Source organism: Ascidiella aspersa, chromosome 3 (assembly GCF_963924565.1).
Source record: "Ascidiella aspersa chromosome 3, kaAscAspe10.2, whole genome shotgun sequence".
Lineage (NCBI taxonomy): Eukaryota > Metazoa > Chordata > Ascidiacea > Phlebobranchia > Ascidiidae > Ascidiella > Ascidiella aspersa.
This window is the reverse complement of record NC_139449.1, coordinates 30,716,136-30,738,156: the sequence shown is the minus strand read 5'-3', so window position 1 is coordinate 30,738,156 and position 22,021 is coordinate 30,716,136. Positions and strand designations below refer to the sequence as shown.

Below are 22,021 nucleotides of genomic sequence, written 5' to 3'. Positions count from 1 at the left end.
AACTTTCGTCGAGTTAAACTGAAGCTACACCTTACACGAACTTTCCGAACAAAAACGAAAGTAAAAAACTCTTTGACTTTCTGAATTCACTAATACAATGTTTTCTGCAGCACGGAAAGTTACTACTGAAACTTTTATATGCATGATTTAGAACGAAGGCACAATGCAGCACAATGCATTTGAACATAGTCTTTTTACAATGGAATAAGTAAGGTTAAAAAGATTGGTTAATAAAAAAGGATCAGCTAATCATAGAGAATCAAAAATATGCAAATCATTACGAACACAATAAAATGGAACAAAGCATTCTTCTACAGTAGGGAAAATAGGATATTTCTACAAAACAACAAAGTTCGTGACAAATGGAACACGTCAGGTTTAACTATACACCAATTACAGAAAGCTGGAATAAATGGACGGAATGTTTCAGAAGAATCTCGTCTGGAATCTGCGCTGTCCAATCGGAGTTTCCGTCTCTTTCATCAACAAATGCTTCTAAATACTCCTTGAGACTGTTATTTAAAACATTTGCAAAGTTAAGTTTTAGATAGCTTGTCATTATGTTAAACATTGCGGCGTAGTATAAATATGCCCAAACGTGTTTTCGTGTTTACTATACGTGATTTTTAAAGGTTTACTATTTTGTATATTAACGAAGGAAGCATTGCTGCTCACACAAAGCTGGTAAACTGAAAAAATACATAAGCTACTTACCTTACATCAGGTTTACAATCAGATTTCAATAACAAAAAGGCATTTAACTCTATTTGCAGAGTTTCCACATCAATCTGCTTGAGCAGGTTTATTGCAGGAACAGTGTTTTCCATTTCCTCATGAATTTCTTGCAAACAATAAAAAAATACAGTTTAGGATTTAATATCTGGTTATGAAGTTCTCAATTAGTCTATGGAAACTATTTGTAAATTGAAAACCACTTTTTTTATTAGAAGCCACGGTAAAATTGTACTTACTCAAGTCAATGTTGTTGTACAGATTTTGCTTGGCCAATGCTTTTTTACGGGCTTTTTGACAAGAAAACCATTCAAACAAACTCAGAACATGGCTAAGTTTGCCGGCAGGAGGAATAAGTTCATATTCATCCTTCGGAAGCATTAGATCTTCTTTAGCAAATATGCAGATATGCTTGTTGGAGTCACTTGGCATCTTGGTAAAAAAAATAGCTACCGTAAAGATGTTATACGATTGGTTTAAGCTAAACAACCATTATGAATATTAAAGTGTGGTACTAAAGGTGTTGTTTGCTGTTAAAAAAAAATGCAAAACACATATCGATTGTAAAACTACAAACCATATATTTTGGTGGGTTTGAACATCTTAAGAAATATACATATTTACATATGCGGCGTATACTAATATTGATAATTTTGATTAAAAAAGAAACAAATCGAAATATTTTCCGGGCAAGAAGTTTGTAAATGAAAAAATGCCTTTAAAAAAACTAATTATTTTGTTGAATGTTAACCAAACTGTAGTAAAACATACATACCTTGGCCAAGTGTTTTATAATAAGTAAAAGTGTTCTGACGACTTCGCAGATTTCTGAAAGGTGTGCCCTGCTTTTTATTTCCTCCAATTTTTGTTCAATTTTCAGGGAGGATTTTTCCTAAAAAGAATGTAAACTAATTTAAATGCACCTAAATGGTAGCACCTACTTTTACATATAAAAAACTGATATCTTTTGCCTTAAAGAAATAAGATAAAAAGTAAAAAGCATGTCTACCTGTTTTACATTTTCTTTTACTGCATTGTAGGCGGTTTCCAACCCTTGGTCATAAAGATATTCCATGCAGGGTACACTCTGCAGTTTTAATTTATAGAAAAAATAATGTTGGTGATATTAAAATAAAAAATGGTAATGATATTAAAATTAATGAACTTGAATAAAAAGATAATATATTTACTTTTTCATAATAAATAATGCAAAAACAAATTTATATATTCTAAGTGACACTGTTTACCAGTGGATCCAAAAGTTTTTTCGGTAGGATGAATCTCTCCATAATCTATAAAATAAAAAGTTTTTAATGAAAAAAAAAACAACAGTGAAACGTTTTTTTGCTAATGGGGCAATTTTTTTTAATTATATTGAATGACAGAATTAGGCAAATGCATTTAAAGCACTTGTAATTAAAATGTATTTTATATTGGAAAGTAACATAACAAAACAGTCAAAAATACAGGGACTAAAAATCCATTCTTAAACATGTGCCATTACCTGTTTCTCAAGAGCAGCAAGTCTGTAAACAATATGGTGTTTGGTGCCAGTTGCACCTGAACTTGTCTCGTATTGTGCATTTGCCAAAATGTAAGGCAGCAAGTCATTCTCAGATTCCAAACAAATCAAGTCATGTGGGGACACTTGTAGCAGTGATACCTCTTTAAATCTATTTTAAAAAAATTGTACTTAACTTGTAAAACACAAGATGATGTTTACAACACTTTAGGGAAGTGTTTTAATTTTTGACACTGTTGTTTTAAGTTAGATTATAAAAATAAGACTACTAAAACACTATTTTTTGTGATAATAACTAAAATAGTTATTTTTGTGACTAACTTTTGATGCAGTAACTATACAATTTGTGTATACGCTAACGTTTATACTCTTGGTGTGTGCATTGTGGGTGTTTAAAGGCACCTTAATTAAATATTTTCCGTACTGTTTGCAATTAGTTTAATATAGTATACACTTTGCTGGTAATAAATCTACACAAAATTTTACTAAAGGATAAAAAGTACCACCTAGTCGTATAAAAATATTATTACAAACTTTAGGTCAAAAATAAAAATATAACTTAATTACTCTGGAGGTGGTTTCAGCACATCTTTGCACATGTGCAGGAAAGAGTTTTGCTGCTCAACAAGATACAGTGTCAATTCCAGTGCTGCACGCCCCCCTCCAGTTTCACATGGAAGGCATATCAAAATTGAGCTTTGCATGTTCATGTCATTTTCAAACATTTCTTTTCGACACAAGGCGGAACTTCTAAGTTTCAGCGTGTCCTTGATCTGATATATATATATTATAGGAATGGTTTGTTGTCTAAAGTTATCTAAAAGAAGTTTACACTTTTGATTACTCAAATGTTTAACAAAAGTAATGTTGCTATTCAATACCTAAAGGCTCCAACTGTAAAAACTCTGATGATAACAATTGCGTCCTGCCTTTTATAAGTGAAGCTTTGATTTGCTTTTTAGTCACACTAACTGAAGATGATACAAGTTCGTATCGAAACGTCTTAATCAAGATGCTGTCGATCTACTCGACCTTTTTGGCTTTGAAATTTATTATTAATGTTGTTATATCTTGTTACTTCATTATATCGTTTTAATATTAATTATGTAAAAATCATACCTCATTCCATACATCTATGTAGGCCAGGAACTTTTCGTTGCTTACAATACAATCATTTTGCTTTTGAAAGTCTTCAATAGTTATGTTTTCAACATCTTGTTCCTCAGCCTTTCCTTTAAGTCTAAAAGTAATTGTGAACAAAATTTAAAAAATACAAAACAGAAAATGTGTTGAAGTAGAGGTTAACAAATTGTAAAACATAAATTGGTACGTACTTTTATATTAAAATGCTTTGCCTTTGGTGATTGTTTTTAATTGGTTTTAATATATAAAGTCAATTTGTTTTGTTTACTTATACCCAAGAAAAATATATAAATAAATAGTTGCTCACTTCTGAACTACTTCACTCTGTATTTCCAAAACTAAGGTAAGATGACGAATAAGAAGCAGATTTGTGCTTTGTAAAGCATGCTTTATGATGTAACCTTCATCTGTAACATTAACATTATATTTTGCAGTCCTTAGATCAAATTGTTATTATGATAACAATTTTACATATTCAAATTTCCAACCTGCTGTTGTTGAAACTTTTCCCTCAAGTGCCTGTCTCAGATTATTTACAGTGATGTTTACATGATAGTTCCAGAGGGAAGGGTGGTCCCATGGGACGATGTCTGATTCTGTATTCAGAACATCCTCAAAGTTGCCTTCAGCAGATATTTCAAACACCAACCTAAAATATTAAAATTCAGTTAAAAGGATCACTGCCTCTTGCTTCCTGCCTATTGCCACAGCATCTTTGCACAATATCTGGTGTTTATCTTTTATGCCTTTAAAGTTTTGTGATGCTAAAAGTAGCTTTAACGATTTAGTGACCTAATTTAAATCTCAGTCTAATATTTGAAAAGCAGAAGAAATTTTATGAAAACAACAGGTTATTAAAACAGCGCTTTAGCACTGAATGTATTTACGACTCGTTTTTCCATTTTTTTTTCTAAGGCTCAGCAGTAAACAAATACTAAATACCACTGGAGTAATTCAACACAAAACAATGCTTGTTAGATAAAGTTAAAAAATTACCTGTATTTAATACTGCCAAAAAAATGATATAAGTAAAATTAGATGTCAAACCTTTCTAGATCATTTTGCTTTTTAGACGAAAGGATTAATTTGCGGGCCTTGTCAATCATTTGATCTGCATTTGCCAACACTGGTGCAAGGTATAATTGCTGAAAGTCTATTTCCCATTTTTTTCTGCTGTCCATGGAAGTAAAACCCATGTTTTGGTAAGATCTTGGAGACTATACAAAATAAAACTTGTTTAGTAAATGACAAAAAGCAACTAAAGATAAAGCTAATTGTACCAGACGATCTTGTTGGCGAAAGTGGTTTAACACTTGGTGAATGAGCAATGCAGCATCTTCTATGCTTTTTCCCAGGCACTTTGAAACTTGTTTCAGATTTGCCATCAAACAAGAAAATAGATATAAGTCAACATGTTGAGAATCCATTCCCAAAAGTCTAAAGAGGATGCAATTTTTAGATATATAAGGCCTTTATAAACATAACTACTTATTTTAGAAAATGTTGCATAAACAGTTGAAATATAACGCAAAAATAATTGCAAAAAAATGAACAAAGACCTAGTTATCAAAATAGGAAACGGGATAATTGCAAATCACAGGCAAAAAGGACAATATATTTATCCAAATCAGAGATAAAAATTATATAATGAAAAAATGAAGTTCGAGCTGAACCTAATGCGATAAGTTAGTCCTGGGTGGTTAAATCTGCCAGCTCTCGTACCAATACTGTTAAAATGTCATTGAATACAACTCAAAACCTTTTTTGAGGTAAAATTTTAACTGAACCTCAACGCATAAATTTTGAAAAAATTGCGACTCTTTTGACAAGTAAAAAAAAATCGCCTTACTTATAAGCAATAAAATTATTTACATGAGCATATATGCATGAAGCACATAATCACTTTTTAATAAGTTTGAATGGCAGCTCACCTTGAAACACTTTCTTTGTTTGCCAACAGTAGCGTCGAATGGAGAAAGAAACGTAAAATCGAAACAGTGAGGCGAGAACAGCTTCTTTCTGGTGTAACATCAGTTGTTTCTTTTTGTGACGTTTTTAAGATATTGTAGCCTGCTTGACTGGCCTCTGTGATCTCCCCAGCTTTGTTACCTTTTTTTAATCTGTTGTAGGAAAGACCTCCAATAGGTTGCTTGCAGTCTGGGCAGTTTAGGTTACTTTGAATTGGGTTTGTACAGTCCCCGATGAAGTACATGTGGTTGTTTGGGCATAAATATGGTTTTGGTGGTTTCCCATGCCCGTCATCCATTTTGCTTATAGTGTATTTTACTTCAAAATAGCTTGATTGTGGCATGGTGGGAAGGTAGCTGTGAACAATTTTATTCGGATAAAGCAACATGTGGTAAAAGTCAGACAGCAATGTGTTTTGACAACTGCAAATAGTCAGACAAGTGGTCAGAATGAGTTCTACACAGAAATTTGGCATATTTGCCTGGGTAGAGTGACATTGGTACTTTAAATTTAAAATGGTGTCATAAAACAATCCAACATTCCTGTTGTTTTGGTTCAAATTATCTCCAATGCATTGCAAATATGTCTCCTCAATGCTAACATCTTTAGATTTGTTTAAAAATGTCCATGTTAGGATAGATAGCAGCACTTGGACAGTGCTGTCTGCTGACTCATTCAGTAGTTCCAGCAAAGACGGGGTGGGAAGACTGTTATGATCTGACATCTCCAAAAGATATTTGTTAGTTACGGCCACATTTTTCCCAACAACCACTTTCATTGACAGTATTTCAGTAATATCAGCTTGCAAATAGTCTGGAATAAGGACATTCAACAAAGGATGGTTGACTAATTTGGAAAACATACTAAGACCATATCTTCTGCAGAGTAGTTTTACCAGGTAATTATTGACCACGGGATTATCAATTGTTTTAATAAATGCAGTTAGGTCATTGATGGAATCAGGTTTATCTCCATTTAACACTGAAAACAACAATCCAAGGCTTTCAAACAGCAGAAATCTGAAGTTTGCTGTTAACTCTAACTGCTGGACCTGGGATAAATTAGGTAAAGATTCAAGTTGCTCTTGCAAAATAAGTAAAACAGAGTCAGGCTTTTCTTTTTTAGCTTGTAAGGAATCCTCAATGCATCGAATATAGATAAACATCAAATCCTGCTTGTCACTGAGCACATCTTCAAAATTAGAGAAGTGATTTTCTAGTTCCAGTTGGATCAATTTAGTGTCGTAGCGTAGAAGCAGCTGAAGTATGAATGAGCGAATTGTAGGTGTTTCATCAAACACCGATGTTGTCAAGGGGGATAAGTCCTTGGTTGCACTGTCACATATTACCAACTTGTGCAGGGCATCAGTTATATTCTTTGTAGGAGCAATGTTGGTATTAGTGCCTGGAGCTGGAAAACACAGCGTGGAAAGATACTCTAAGAAAAAACTTGTGCAGCTTGCAGAGAGAGAGTCAATTTTCTCTTGTTGATCAGGTGTCAATTTTGTTGGCTCAATGATACAATCTTTTGAAAATGGAACACGACAATGTGGACACTTTCTGTCTGAAGCAACAATAGGGGTGCACTTGAAGCACATAAAATGCTTACAAGGCAATATAAATGGTTTTTCAACCTTCTTTTGTTTGCATACCATGCACTTAATATCCTTCCATTCGACAAGATATTTTAACCGAATTTGATCGGTGCATCCTCTCAGAGTTGTTATAACAATGTTAAGAAACCTTTCTTTATCCAGACCTGATTTTAGCGCACCTTTCCACAAGCGCTTGGACAGAGGCAAAAGAATTTCAATGTGGCCCTTGTGTATTTCCTCGGTCAAACCCTGTGGCATTATTTGCTGCAGAAACAAAGCACCAAAGCCAAGAGCTTTCCACAGTTGCTCTATTTTTGCATTGTAAGAATGTAGTAAAATTGCTTCAGCTGAATTCCTTATTTTATTTAATAATTTAGTCCACTTGTTAAAGTCATCAATCGTACTCACATCATCCGATATTGATTTGATGTACTCCAGTGCTGTTTCCAAAATATTTAAATGAACTTGTATTCCTTGACTCTTTTTTTGGATGTTTACCCATTCCTTTATATTTTTTTCCGACAAAAGTTCAGGCAGAAAAGAGAAAATCTCAGAAATGTTGATGAATTCCCGCAAATGAGTTTGGAACAATACGAAGATCACTGCTATGTTACTACTTGCATTTACCACATCATCATGACTTTCTTTTTGAAGATTTTTAGTTATTTCCATAAGAACTTCTACAATAAACTGAATTTCCTCTGATTTATCAGACCCAGGCTTGTACAGAACACATACAACATCGTGTGCAAAACACTTTAAAACTTCGAGTGGACTACTGGAACAAGATTTTTCCAATGTTAAGTTTAATATATTGTTTTTCAATTTACTGTGAAACAGTTTTTTCTGTTCATTTGGTTCAAAGTGATTTGAAATTTCCCATTGTCTTTGGAAAAATTGGACAAGTGATCTTCCAAACGGAAACTTATTTGTGAAGTCATTAGTACCCCTAACAAGAAAATTCTGCATAGCATCTAACTTTTGCAGCCAAGAGAAGTTACAGATTGCCTTATCTAAAAACAGTTCTAACCATGAATTTTTCAAGTGTATGCTTAACCGATCCGTTTTTTCATTTAAAAGAATGTCAAGGTTCTGGTCTGAATCAACTTCACTGAAGATGTAGGCAAGAGCTGTTGAGGTAATTTTCTTTAAATACAGCCAAAGTGTTTTAGTTAGGCTACCACCTTCAATCAGCGCATCCTGTGAACGTGACTGACGGTCCACCCATGAAGAGCCAGGCCATGAAAGCATGTCTTTAGTTTCCACAACATTAACAACTTGAAGGGCACAGCGACGAACAAACTCATTAAAAAACAGGTTTGAGTTTGATTTGCTGGAAAACACAGAGAATAAATTGTTAAATCGTTTGTTGTTGTCATCATTGTTTTGAAGCTTGCTAACTGCCAAAGACAGAGAGTTGCAGAGTAATTGGTGTAGATTAATAAGAAAATCTGTTAGATATACACTGTTGCTTTCACTGTGCAGGTCCATTTCCAACATAGCTTCATATCCACGTCTAAAAAGTTTTCCCAAGCTGACATGTCTAAGTTCACTCACTGCAGCCAGGTTGCAATTAATAATTCGAAGCTCATCCACATAAACAGTAACAGAATCATTGCTGATGTAGGTTTTTACTTGGTTGCTATCTGAGTGGCGTTCAACCGAGTAAATAAAAGCAATAAGGACCTTGGAGTGTTGCAGGATTTCGTTCTTTGTATGCAGCAAATTTCTAATGCTGTATTTTGCACAAGCAATAAGATTACTGGATGTATGTGCCTGTGGACATTGCACAAGAAGAATGTAGGTGTGCTGATCCTCTGAAGATTGTGAAGCATCTGATAAAAATAGTTCAATTTTTTTCATAAAGTCTTCAGCAGTCTTGAACTGTTGTAAAGTGATAAGAAACACAGAGTTTTTATTGAGTGAAAGAGATTGTTCCAATATCTGCCGGTCAGTGTCTGTAAGCATCTGCGAAAAGGAAGTAACATCCAATAACAGCAAAGTGGTTGTATCTTTTTCCAGGAGAGATTTCAGTAGCATATACAGATTGTCATGACACTGCTCCTTAAAATATTTATCCTGCCACTTTTGAGATTCCTTTGATATCTTTGAATTTTCAAGCCTCAGCAGGCTGTCACAAGTTGCAGTGTTTAGCAGTAATAGTTTTGCCCGCTCAACTTTTTCAACGTCATTAGGGACGGCAAGAACAGCAGAGCCAGCAGTATCTTCCATGTAGCCGACGAAAGCATCATGACAAGAAAAATCAATATTAGAACCGCCATAAACTGGAAAAGAAATAGACGAGAAGTTTTTTATCCACGTATTTACTCTATCTGAGACAGTTTGTTGGTCAGAATCTAACAGACTTTTGGTGGTAAATATGTGCTTTTCCAGTCTGTTGATCAGTGGAATTGGATACTCATTGTAGACTACACTCATGTCTTCCATCACAATAAGTCTGAAGTTTTTGTGTACTCTGCATTTTACACGATGTCCGCCAAGACCTAAATCAACATACCGTTGCCCTGCAAATGTAACATAGTGTTGATTTAGAGCATCATATAAAGATTCGTAAAGGTCTTTCAAGTTGAGAAGCACAACGGTGGATCCTGCTTCCATACACATTTTTATGCGATTGATGTTTCTGCATTTCTCTGTGTAATTATCGTCCTGGGGGAAGCTCGAACCAAAGATAATCTCAACCTCTGCATTGTTGGTTATATTGCCTAAAACGCTGACAACGGCAAAATGATTTGTCATCAAAAGGAGATATCGACTTTCGCAGCTACTGTCAAGTTTAAGGTTGTCTTGTATCATAACTTTAAGGGATATTAATGGCAACGTTTCAGCTGGCCAGATAAAGGCAAAATGTTTTTGAAACGTTTGTAGGCAATCATGTTTTGAACCACTAAAATTGCGCAGAACAGAATAGTAAACATCATAATATGAAAGAGTATCATCTTGTTTACACGCAAACGAATAGATCATTTTCAAAAGACCATAATAATCTCTGAGACCAAAGAACTCCTCCCTATGTCTTCCATAGATATCCACATATGAAGTCGTTGCTGCGTCAACTATCTTAGTAACCTCTTTAAATTCGGTCGTTTCGTCAGTAAAGATTCCCTTTGCTGTGAGTTTTAGATCGGCTTCATTAGGTGAACCACGATAAACAAAAATTCCTCTGTTCATTTTTGCAGGATCCAAAGCCCAATTTGAAATTCCAACAAACCCAACACGATTTGTTGTTCCAAAATCGCTTGAGTTCAATCCAGAGTTTGTTTTTAGTTCTCCATCAGTCATTCCACTCTCTAAAAGAGGGTGCAGAACTTTAAGGGGCATTTTTGGTGAATCTTCAGCCAGGCCAATTTCGTCAAGAACAACAACAGCGACAAATTTTTCATGGTCTTGTTGTGCTTGAAGTTTAGAACACTGCTTAAAAACACTTTCAATTCCAATTGCATCAGTTACCGGGCTGCACTGAAATGACAGAACGTGAATTTGCTTGAGTTTCTGATAAATATGCTGTTGTGAGCTGAGTCCTTGCATCGCATCAGTGACAATAGTTTTAGCTAATGACTTTGAACTTCCTGGCTTTCCGATAAGAAAAAGTGGGATTCTCATTTCACAACACATCACAATCATGAAAACATTTTCCCTCAATGCTTCATTTGCAGCTATATCTTCTCCAAGAGAAATGGCATTAAGAAAAACGGCTTGACATGTTTCAATTTCATTCTTTAAATCAACTGTAGAAATTAATAAGTTGGAAGATGTTAAACACTCAGCAATGTTTGTCAGATAATCCTCCCTCTCAGAAAGTGTGACATAATAACACATGCCAATAGCTTGAATCAAGCAGCGACAAGTTTTAGATATCCTTCTTACACTGGGAGATGTTCCATCTTGTTTAATTTCCTTATCCATTTCGTTTTCAATCCAGTTCCAATTTTTGTAAAACCATTGGAAGCTCAACAAGCACCTCTCCACATCACGCAAGCTCACAAATAAACATTCCTCTCTGTTTTTTCGCATGTAAGACTGGGACTCGCAGAGTAGCTGGATCATCATTTTTCTGTCTAGGTTGCAGTGGTTGTTACTGCTTTCCGAAAGGTGATTTACCATCTGCTGGATGTAGACTCTTTCAGCCAGATCATTGAGTTGTCCAAAGTCCCAGACAAGAGAGTGCATACTTGGTGGAAGGGCTATGACCCGATACACAAGACATCGCATCGGTATTTCTCCAAGCTTGTCAGAGGTCTCATCAGTTTTCACTTTAAATCCCAGTCCAGCATTTTCCATTTTTTCAATAGCCGCTTTTGTGTGCCGGCGATATGGATTACATGCTGCCACAATGTTTAATCCACTGTTTTCAATCGATTCACCACAGATGCTGCCATCACAAACAAATTCCTTAATGGCAAAGATGGCTTCCGTTGTGTTAGCCTCATCAAGAAAAAGAAGCGTTTCAATTCCATGCTTATCTTTATTTAGTTTAGCCAGTTCGACTGCTTCCCGTACTCTGTCTTGTATGTGTGAAACTGTAATACCTCCATGAACCTTAACAACCAGCATATTATTAACATTTGGTTTGCCAACTGCTTTTAACTTGCTCATGAATTCAACCATTCTTGTTTTGCCACAACCAGTTTCTCCCATGATTATAACGGGAATTTTGCATCTGAAGCGCATGTGAATGGCAAGTATTTTAAGTACATTATCTGTGGTCAACTCATAGGAAGGGTCTGGATTTATTAATGGACCTGTTATTCCGAAAACGTTAAACAAAGTTTCCAATTTTTGTGACGATGACAAGTCATCAAAGTTTTGGTTCAAATTTACTTGCTGGACTCTTAAACCACGATATAAACTAGGTTGCATAACTGCTCTTTCCAACGTTGTCCTATTCCGCGATGCAAGCAAATCTCCATTGGAATTTATTTGAAAGTTGATAAAGGACATTGACATTCTGTCTTCATTAAAGAAGAGATAAGGATGGACGTTCTCTTCCCAACTTCTGCGCAACTGATGCAGTTCAAAAATGTCTATATTTGACATGGATGACATTGGTTCAGATTCCTTAAGTGATGGAGTAGCAAAATCTTGAGACATTCTGATCATAAAACGAACAACAAAGTTCTTGAACCCTGATAATCCTGAATCAGTTCCAACCAAAGCTTCATTGCAGAAAAATGATTCTTCGCAGTCCGTTAATTGGCAATTCAAAAAGCTGGCAAAGTGCTTCACCTCCAGCCATGTGGGATCAGACACACTACAGAACCTCAGAAATGTCTCCAGGCATTCCTGGGGCGTTCCTTGAGGACTAATATACTTGAACTTGTCTAGATTCTCATTTTTGCTGTATCGAAGAAGGTACTGATATGGCCTCTGGAAAGTATCACTTCTAAACTCTTGATCATCCATCTTTATAAACTTGGCATCTGTTTGAGCTTGGTTCAGGATCTCTTTCGGTGAGAGACAAGTTGTAGTTGGTAAAAGCATAAGAAGGTTGTCAAGGGGCGTCCGCTGTTAAAGCCATCAAAACCCAAGTTTAATAGAAGTGCAAAATATTTTTTTATTTAAAACCACAAAATTTAACTAATACTTTTTATGTATCTTAAGGGTTAGCATAGTTTTAGAAAAATAAATAAATATTATTTGCAAATAAAACATGATTAATTAAATATTTAAATTATAATCTTGTAAAAGGATTCTTTATATGATGGTCTATCAATCCTATGATCATTTCCCTTTCTTTAGATGATAAATTATTGCATTTTTTTAAATTAATAGCATTTATAATGTTTGATAAATATACATTTTTCTTTAACAGGCATTGTATCTACAATGCAGAAAACCATTGACTGTGAAAACCTAAATCAACGTTACATTTATAATTCCTCTTGTTTTAAAATACGTCAACTGTAAAGCATGTTTTTCTAACCTTAGCAACAGCAGCATACTCAACACAATATACATGTGTCTGGTTTCTTCTCCAAATTTTTCCAGTGCTGTTTGTGAATGATCCCAAAATCACAAGATTGAAAAGAAAGTGGTTCACTGTTTTTTCAACCTGTTATGTTTTATTAGTTTAATATATTGCAGTTGTCTTTTAAGGTATGCGGAAACTTATAGAGCGACTCAAATCACAAAATCCTTTAATGTAAACCGCTATTTTGAAAAATAAATGTTTCAATATTTTTTTCTATGAAAAATCTGTGTGAAGCAACAAAAATCTTCTTACAGCTGGTGTCACATCCAGGTGAATAAAATGTGGATCTGCTTGCTTACAGCAATTGTTTCGCAGGGCCACCATTACTTCATCCAGATTACAATCTTTCTCCAAGAATCGAACAGTTGTGTTGCATTGTTTTTGTAGTTTTTCTTTAAGCTTTAGAATATACAGCGACTTGCCTAACATTTAAGAGAATGAAATTAAATTAAACTTTTTAAATTCCGAAGCAAACCCAAAGTTACAAAGTTTAGTAACTATTCAAATACATTGAGAGACAAGCCTATATAAACTAACCCATTCCTGCTCTCTGAGACAAAACAAGTTTGATAAATGTTTGGCCAGAACTTGATTTCACATCAGTATTCAACTTTTCATCAAGGTAACTTTTAATATGTTCGTCCGAAAAGCGATTAGAGTAGTCAACTTTATACTGACAAATAGGAATGGTGACATTAAAAAAGGATAAAGAAAATATTGTTGTACAGTTATACACACCTCATTAAAGAGAGAAGCAACATAATGTTGGTTTGATGAGCAAAAAATCACTAATTTGAAATTTGTTTTAATATCTCTTTGTAGCTGACTTAAAGTAACCTCAAGTGCATTTGAAATTTCAAATGAGAGTACCTCGGATTTCGCCAAACAGTAAACTCTTTTACCTTAAAAAAGAAATTAGCAAAATAGAAAATAATATAAAAGATAAACTGAGTTAAAACGTATTAGACGTTAGTACAAAAATACTCCTATAAAACTAAACTATGTTAAAAAAATAACTGTATTTCATGTTGTTTTTAAAACTCAGATTTTTTTAATAAATCAAGAGTATAACATGTTGCTTAATTACTATTAGGAATACAACTTTACAAACACGATGAAAATGTGTATTGTGTAGTTACCCATGTTGCTTCCATCAGATACAGCTCTACGGAGCAATAGTTCCACTTCATCTTTAGTAGTGTTATTTGTACAAATCAAAACTTCTGATGCTGTGGGAAGGGGTTGATTGTGTGACTCCATATAAAGAGAAACCAGAGTTGTTAGAGTTTCCTCTTTTGGGCAAATGACCAAGTTTACATTGTTCATCATATATTCTGGCAAATTCCTTTTTGGTGCTGACTTTTCATCCCGCAACAGACTGATTTTGTTCAAAAAGACCCCCAAGCACTCAAGGCTGATACAATCAGAAAGGGATGTTTTCTAAAACGGGAGTTAATAATGACTGGTTTTAAAAAAAATTTTAATATCTATGTGTTTAAAAATAAATTATAATTGAAACCCATAAATATCATACTGATTGCTTGTAGACTGTGACAAAACATATCATCAAAATTGACAAATATAAATATATATAAGATAAAAATTGATTCAAATGTACAAAATGCTAACCGAACTTTCTTCAAGGTATCTTTGGCAAACTGTTTTTATCATAACACTAGCTCTGAATTCATCTGTTGTTTCCTCATCTGAAATTTTTCGAATAACCTCTTGCAGAGTAAGAGTTGATTTATCCTTGACAATAGACTCCATAGTGGGAATGTAAACAACCTCAGAACTCAACCCTAGAAAAACAAAAATATTTCACCATAATTTTTTTATTACTTCAATCTAACGTTACTTACCCATTTCTTTGTCAAAGTCAACAGCCAAGGGCTCCACCAAATCATCATTAAATTCATTTTCAAGGCACCACATGTATATGTCGTCATATTCAAGATTTTCAGCTGCTTGGACCCCAGCTTTAGCAGTAGTTTCAGATATATCGTCGTCCATGAGATTCCTTACAAACTGCCTTTTAGTATCTTCCTCAGATGTATTCGTGGCAATTGGGTCTTCAACAAAATAGCAAAGCATGACCACATTTAAAATAAAAAAATTAAAATAAATCGTGTTACACAAGTAAACCATATAAGAAATTAAATATGTGTTGTTTTATACTACTTTTAAAAAACTTTAAGCAAATAAAATAATAACCAGTTTCTATTTCCTCATCTGCCTCTGTCTGTTCTTCAGATGAGGTTCCAAGACACTCAGCAACTTCAGCAAAACAAATGTCATTCTTTATGACTGAGAGCAGAGCATACACTTGGTCTGGCAAATCCTTACTAGTCACGGCATTGGCCAGTTCATGACACAAATAAGTCAGTTGATGGATATTATAGTGGTTCATATAGTAGAAAGTTGAGCGCATTTCTGACAAATTTTTTTGCCATCTAATTGAGACAAAAAATATCAAATTACTAATTTATTAAAGTTCATTTACATAGTGTTTAAGGCAGGGATGCGGGGCCAGTCTCGGACTCGAGTAAGACCATGTAAAACTACCCGAGATCCGATTCCAACATTTGCATGTGCAGTAACAAATTTTAAAACTGATAGGGATGCCAACTGGAAATTGTAAAGGTGAAATAGCATATGGTGGACTATTTTCCAACCATGTATTGTGAGTGAATGAATTATACGAAACCCCTATAAGTGGATTGCTAAATAACCACGTTATTATAGTTACTAGATTGGCTGAATACAAGCTGTAGAGTCAGGGCTGTACTCTGGACTTGACGAAATCGCACATTTGACCGGAGTCAGACTCGGGTTTATTTTATTGGCCAGAGTCGGACTCGGGTTATTTTTAACCAACTCCACAGCCATGGTTTAAGGAAGTGTTTTTTAAATTACAATTTTGCAGTCCAGCTTGGACAGGTACAAATTACTGTTGTTCAGATTACAGCTTAGAGCAGACTTGCACAACTCAAAATAGTACAAGGGCTGCAAACGCGAACATACTAACATATTTTGCTGGCCACATACTAAACTGGATATAACCATTGTAACATGCTTATAAGGTTTTATAGTCAAATAGAATGTTGCTGAGTTACCAAAAATAAAAACAACTGCTAATTTTTTTACTCATTATGTTCCCCATATTAACCCGGTTTAGCCACTGTGAGATAACATTGCTTACTGTTTCAAATAACCAAACCAAAAAAATATTTAACTGTTACAGTTGTTTTTAAGAGCACAATTAGGTAAAACTGCATACTACCAATCCTTTGTGACCATGTATTTTAAAATACACTCTGTCTTGTCAGGGCTGCGGAGTTGGACTCGCGACTCGAGGATTCTGTTTGTTTTGCAGAAGCCTGACTTGGGACTCCAGTAACACCACAAAAAAACTACACGTATCCAGAGTCCGGCATGCACATGCGCAGTACCACATTTTAAAACTGATATGGCCGCCAACTAGAAATTGTAAAGGTGGAATAGCATATGGTGAATATTTTCCATCCATGCATTGTGAAGGAATGAATTATACAACATCCCTTAGTGCAGTGGTTCTCAAACTTTTTTAGAAAAATAACGCAACGGTCCCTCAGCAACTTTTTAAATTGCTCACAGGACCTTAAAAATATACACAAAATAACATTTGTTTTTAATTGTATTAATGGGACGGGTGCACCTGCTTCTTTGCTATGCAGCTTGGCTATGTTTACCTCTAACGAATCATTTTATTTGAGTGAAGCAATCACGAACAGTTTTAAAACCGTGACCGTACAGCGTACAGCTCACAGTGACAGCACAGCAATCTTTAAAAACGTAATTTTCATTAGCACAATGTAATACTATGACATCACAATGGACAATTCAACTCAAAGCGTACAATATGGTGAATTAATTACGAATCAGCTTGCTTTGGAAAAGTAAGTTGGCTGAATTTTTGTTTGCACAAATGAGTTTTCTTCTTTAGGGGCGTCATGTTGATTTTTTGTTAGGTGCATCGCGGTCTCAGAAAACTGTCTCGCGGACCCCAAACGGACCGCGGACCCCAGTTTAAGAACCACTGCCTTAGTGGATTATTGAATATCCACATTATTTTTGTTATGTAAATTGGCGAAATAGAGGCGGTAACGTCAGGGCCAGGGCCTGACTCGGGACTCAACAAAATCACACATTTGACCGGAGTCGGACTCGGTTATTTTTAACCGACTCCGCAGCCCTGTGTCTTGTGGCCACCAAAACACGAGTAATCTGGCATAACAAAGGTTAACCGTATGGTAATCCACTCTTTATTAATCTACTAAATTTGACATGTGACTTGCAAGCAAGTATGCTTAAATATGAAATAGTCTACTAGTAAACTATGTACAGTCACTTCAGCTATAATTATCTAAACGACTAAACTATATGCATCGTTATTTCACTAATCATGACAGCAACGATAGCCTTCGGTGTACTGCATCGTTACAGCAATTATGTGTGATCAAAAATACACAACCAAGTTTGCAATTATCTAAAATAAAGTAATTATCTACAAAATGTTATTACGTCGGGGTGGCATGCAGGCCTCATTGAAAGGTTTCACAGGTCACATGCTGTGTATAGTGCAGGCCTGGCTTTAAAGGTACTGAGACTGCACGCTCCAACAAATATAATACATTAATTTTATTCTCTAATTATATACTTTAAATTTTTTTTTCATACTTTTTAACAATTTTAGTAAACTTATACTTATTCAAACGTTTTTGCAGTTGGTTAAACTCTTTGAAATACATTTTTAAAATATCAGTATATATCAAAAATGTTGCCAAGTTATTTATTTTATAAAATAAACTTACTTCTCTAACACATGTTCCATTACGCCTGTTATGTTTTTCAATTCAGCCCTCACATTTTCTCTACAAAATATTGGGGAGCTGTTGCCATCAAAACGAATTGTCATTGACATTTCCATCGGGTTTTCAGAGTTGGTAACATCTTTTAATGTCCTTCAATAAAATAATTCAAACGTAAATATACTTAAATAGTAAACATTAACAACCTTTTAAACAATAGACACAACCACTTACTTGATTTCCATTGTCCAGTTATTAAATAATAGACAGCCAGACTGTTTTAGATTAACATAGGCTTTAGCCAAATTCTCTACAATTGATAAATTTTCAATGAAGTCTTGGACATCTTTCAACTTTTTGTCTTCAATCAACATCAGCCGAGACTGCAACTCCTGAAGGTCTCTCAAGGTCATCGAACTTTGTTCTAGACAATCAATTTAGTTCACTTAATATCACTCTAACCCTAACTTTGTAAAAAACCAATTAAATTCATAAAATTACCATCAGTATTAGCAGTATCAGATATAACCAACTTAACAGAGTACCACAAGCTTGGTATTTTACAACTGTGACCTATAAAATAGGCACTGCTGTGGTTGATACTCTGCACTTTAAGAAGAGAAGATTTTTCCACTGAGCCGTGGGATTCCTTGATTCCTTTAAGCCATTCAAAACAGCCAGCAGTAGCCTCCTATAAAGGTCCACACTTACTTGAAATATATTTTTTGGCAAATAATTTTGCATTACCAAAAAATGTTCATTTTTAAGGAATTTTAGTTAACAAAAATCTTTAGTATATTAAGCAATTTTTAATGCTGATTACTCTTTGTTTAAGCACAATAGAAATATAGTAACACAAAAATATTACTTATGCGATATGTCACAAGTTAAGTTTTATAAAACGGTCTTGGCCCTGGTAGCTGCAAATCAGATAATGGTTTTGGATGTTAGAACAATATACATACCAGTAACGCAGCCATTTTGTAATGCAGAAAGAAAAAAAAAACAAATTTAGTTTGCGATAAAAAGAAGCAAGCTAAACTGGTGTGCTTCCTTAAAGCTGATACATCATTTAAAATTGGGCAAGTTTATTGGTGTGTTTATATAATTTTCCTTTGGCTGGGAATAACTTATTAATATTATTTAAACTATTACCACTTAATTATTATTAGGGCAATTATTTTTTGACTTGTCAAAAAAGTCATTTTTTTTTTAAATTTACACAGTAGGTCAAAATTTGTCAAATTATTTCAAGTCAAAATCTGTACAAATGCCCATAAATCGTTTACAAAATTAACTATAGTGTTTTAACTGTTTACACAACATTTTCCTAAAATAAACCGAGTCTTATTTGTTTGTCTTTTTCAGATGACAAAAATATCAACTGTTAGTCAGTAAAACATTCAAAACGTGTGGTTGGCGACGCCAAGACACTAGTACAGTACGTCAAACAAAAATATGATGTTTAATTTAATGTACTTCTAATAGGTCAAATTTTGTCAAAAAAATATATTTTTAGGTCAAAATTTGTCAAAAAAATATATTTTTAGGTCAAAATTTTAAATTTTCAGGTCAAAATTTCTCATTTTTTAGATCAAAAACTAATCGCCCTACTTATTATGTACTTTTATTTTCTAAAAAATGTGAGTGAGTATTTTGGCCTTTGCAATTAATTCTATTTTTACAACTATTATAATCAACTTACCCAGTTTTGAACAAATTTAGCATCTCTTTGCTTGTGCTCCCAGATGTTAATAAGAGCTGAAATCACATCTTCCAGTCCAGAATCATTGTTCAGATCAAAGAGAAATGGGGAAAAACCCATGACAGCACTAAGAAAGCATGAAACTTTATCAACATCTTGAACAGATTCACCGGCCGAAATCATAGCAAGATCACTCAACACTTTGACCTCACTCCGATCTGAAACAATTTCTTATGTCGTTTTATTTGCTCCCAAGTAATATGCTAAACCTGCATAATGTTTTTTCCAAATATTTACTTTTTAAAAACTTATTAACCGTTAATACAAAAAGTATCATTAAATACATTCTTTTAAAAACAATATTATTAAAAAAAAACTTTAAATTTAAATAAAAGAGAGGCGCAGCAAGATTAGCAGAAGACCATGGACAGATCCAATTCACTGTTTCTATAAAATGTCATAATTAATTACATTTTTTGTTTCCTAGATTTAAAATAGCTAAAGTTGTTTGTACATGTTTACTGTTTTGAATTGCTCAAATATAATTAAAAAGGTCAGATGAAATTTAAAGGTTTATTTTTACCTTTCATGTTATCCTTCACCCATGCTACCAACTCAGCATGTTCAATGAATTTTTCAATAAACTCAGAATGCTCAGGTTTTATATCTTCAAACATTTTTCCAGCAGTTATTATTGAGTTTGTGATAGACATCAGTTTTTTTCCTGACTCCAGATTTGTTTCATTCTTAAATCAAAAAATATTACAATATTTAGTCATTCAATGATTAAGAAGGTGTCACTAATATGACTTAAATTTAATGCTAATGAAATTTTTAAAATGCAATACACTTTTATACGCACCATGACTACGTCAAAGTATTGAAAATCACCCTTCAACTGTAGGCAGTCTTTAAGTTTCACAAAAGCTGAAATATTCCTTTTCTTATCTTTGAGCAATAAGTAGTTGGAAATTTGCTCTATTCTAAGCTGCATTATGTCATGCATTTTAAAGTCAGTAATAACTGGATCAATATCATTGGTTGCATACTCCTTAGTTGCCTCAACCAACTCAGTGCCATTTGATAATACATCTTCTCCCTCTAAGTCTGAGTCTCCATCTCTAGCATCTGATAGATCTGGTTTGATGTCGCAGCTATTTGCCTCATAATTGTAATCAGGAAACATGAACAATGCTTTAACAAATTGAGCTGCAGCACCCGTTTGGTTGCAAGTCAAAAGCATTTTTTCCACATCATCCAGCAAAATGGTACCTAAAATAAGAAATAAAATATATTTTTAAATGTGTTTACAAAAACAACATAAACATTGGTAAATTTTTTTATTTCAATTAGTAGTATTAGCAGCTTTAGTAGTTTTGAACACCCCAGTATATGAAAGGCCCCCAGAAATTATTCAACATTTTAAGGATTTTATACAATCCAACCTAAGGCTTGAAACATAGCCTTTGTTGAGATTCAAGTTTTACCTTGCTTTGCCCCTGCATTGCTTATAGCTATAAATTTTACTTTAAGCTAGTTTATACCTATTTGCCTTGTTTGCATAGAAATCCTTATAGGCCAAATTATTTTGGAATTACTTTTCAAAATCAAGTATTATTAAAATGTGTATTATACACATTGGTAAGCATGGCTCCAGAAGTGCAAAATCATTAAATACATGAAACTGGGGTTTACCTTTCGTAATTGAATTCTTTAATGCACAAAATTTTTCTTTCATTGGCCCCCAAATGAGGGTAATTACTTCATCTATAGACAATAGTTTTCTTTGGTTTTTGTTGGCTTCATTATTTTGCATTTGATCGACAGCTCGTGTGCACATCAGTTTCCATTCAGAAAAAATATTTATGTTTCCATTAATCTATATCACAATGTTAGGATGTTACAACCTTGCCATTTATAACACTGGCCAAAAAATGTTTTATTTTAGTGCCAAAGATATTTTGACAGTTTCTGGGCAATGTTCGGGCACTGAAAAAACATCTGTATCTTTAAATTGGCTCTAGTTTTTGATATATCAGTGTTTTCAAATTTTGACAAGACAAAATTTGCTAAATTTAAAATCTGCTAAAAAAATTAAACACAACTACCAGCAACATGCGTATTGTAAATGTTTCTTCATTTCTAATTCGCAACCATATACCACAATATATTCAATTGTAATTGTAGCATCCCATTTATTCAGTATTTTATTAAAACACATGTCTTTCATGGCAGTCTGTATATATTTTTGTACTGTATAAGTTTATCTTTGTGAGAAATTTATTTTCTTAGCTTTCAGTAAACTATGCACACTTAGACAGTAAACCAGGTGAAGCCAGTGTAATAGTAGGTTTATCATTATGATTAACCAGAGTTTTTTTGTATTGCTCAAAACATATATATACTGCAGTACTATCTTCAGCTATCATACCATGTCAATATCTTATTTTGATAGGTATGTGATGGTAGACTAGATTTCTGCAAAGTTTAATACAGAAGTTATTTAGTCATATTG

At 33.9% G+C, this 22,021-nt stretch overlaps 1 protein-coding gene across 1 annotated transcript; it reads right to left on the bottom strand.

Moving 5' to 3' along the window:
* Positions 1-217: 217 nt before the first annotated feature.
* On the bottom strand, positions 218-20,749 carry LOC146161555 (E3 ubiquitin-protein ligase rnf213-alpha-like). The gene is made up of 28 exons (XM_083385189.1): positions 20,369-20,749; positions 20,090-20,252; positions 19,507-19,724; positions 18,303-18,492; positions 18,036-18,225; positions 17,805-17,954; positions 15,166-15,404; positions 14,814-15,023; positions 14,581-14,753; positions 14,091-14,391; positions 13,690-13,853; positions 13,489-13,624; positions 13,204-13,373; positions 12,904-13,032; positions 5,329-12,485; positions 4,678-4,834; positions 4,445-4,614; positions 3,886-4,046; positions 3,705-3,804; positions 3,374-3,494; positions 2,822-3,027; positions 2,237-2,405; positions 1,980-2,024; positions 1,742-1,819; positions 1,508-1,624; positions 972-1,164; positions 715-841; positions 218-512 (listed from the first exon to the last, which is right to left on the bottom strand). Exons 1-28 carry the CDS (start codon positions 20,747-20,749, stop codon positions 383-385), a joined length of 11,745 nt encoding a protein of 3,914 aa, XP_083241315.1. The 3' UTR covers positions 218-382.
* Positions 20,750-22,021: the final 1,272 nt, after the last annotated feature.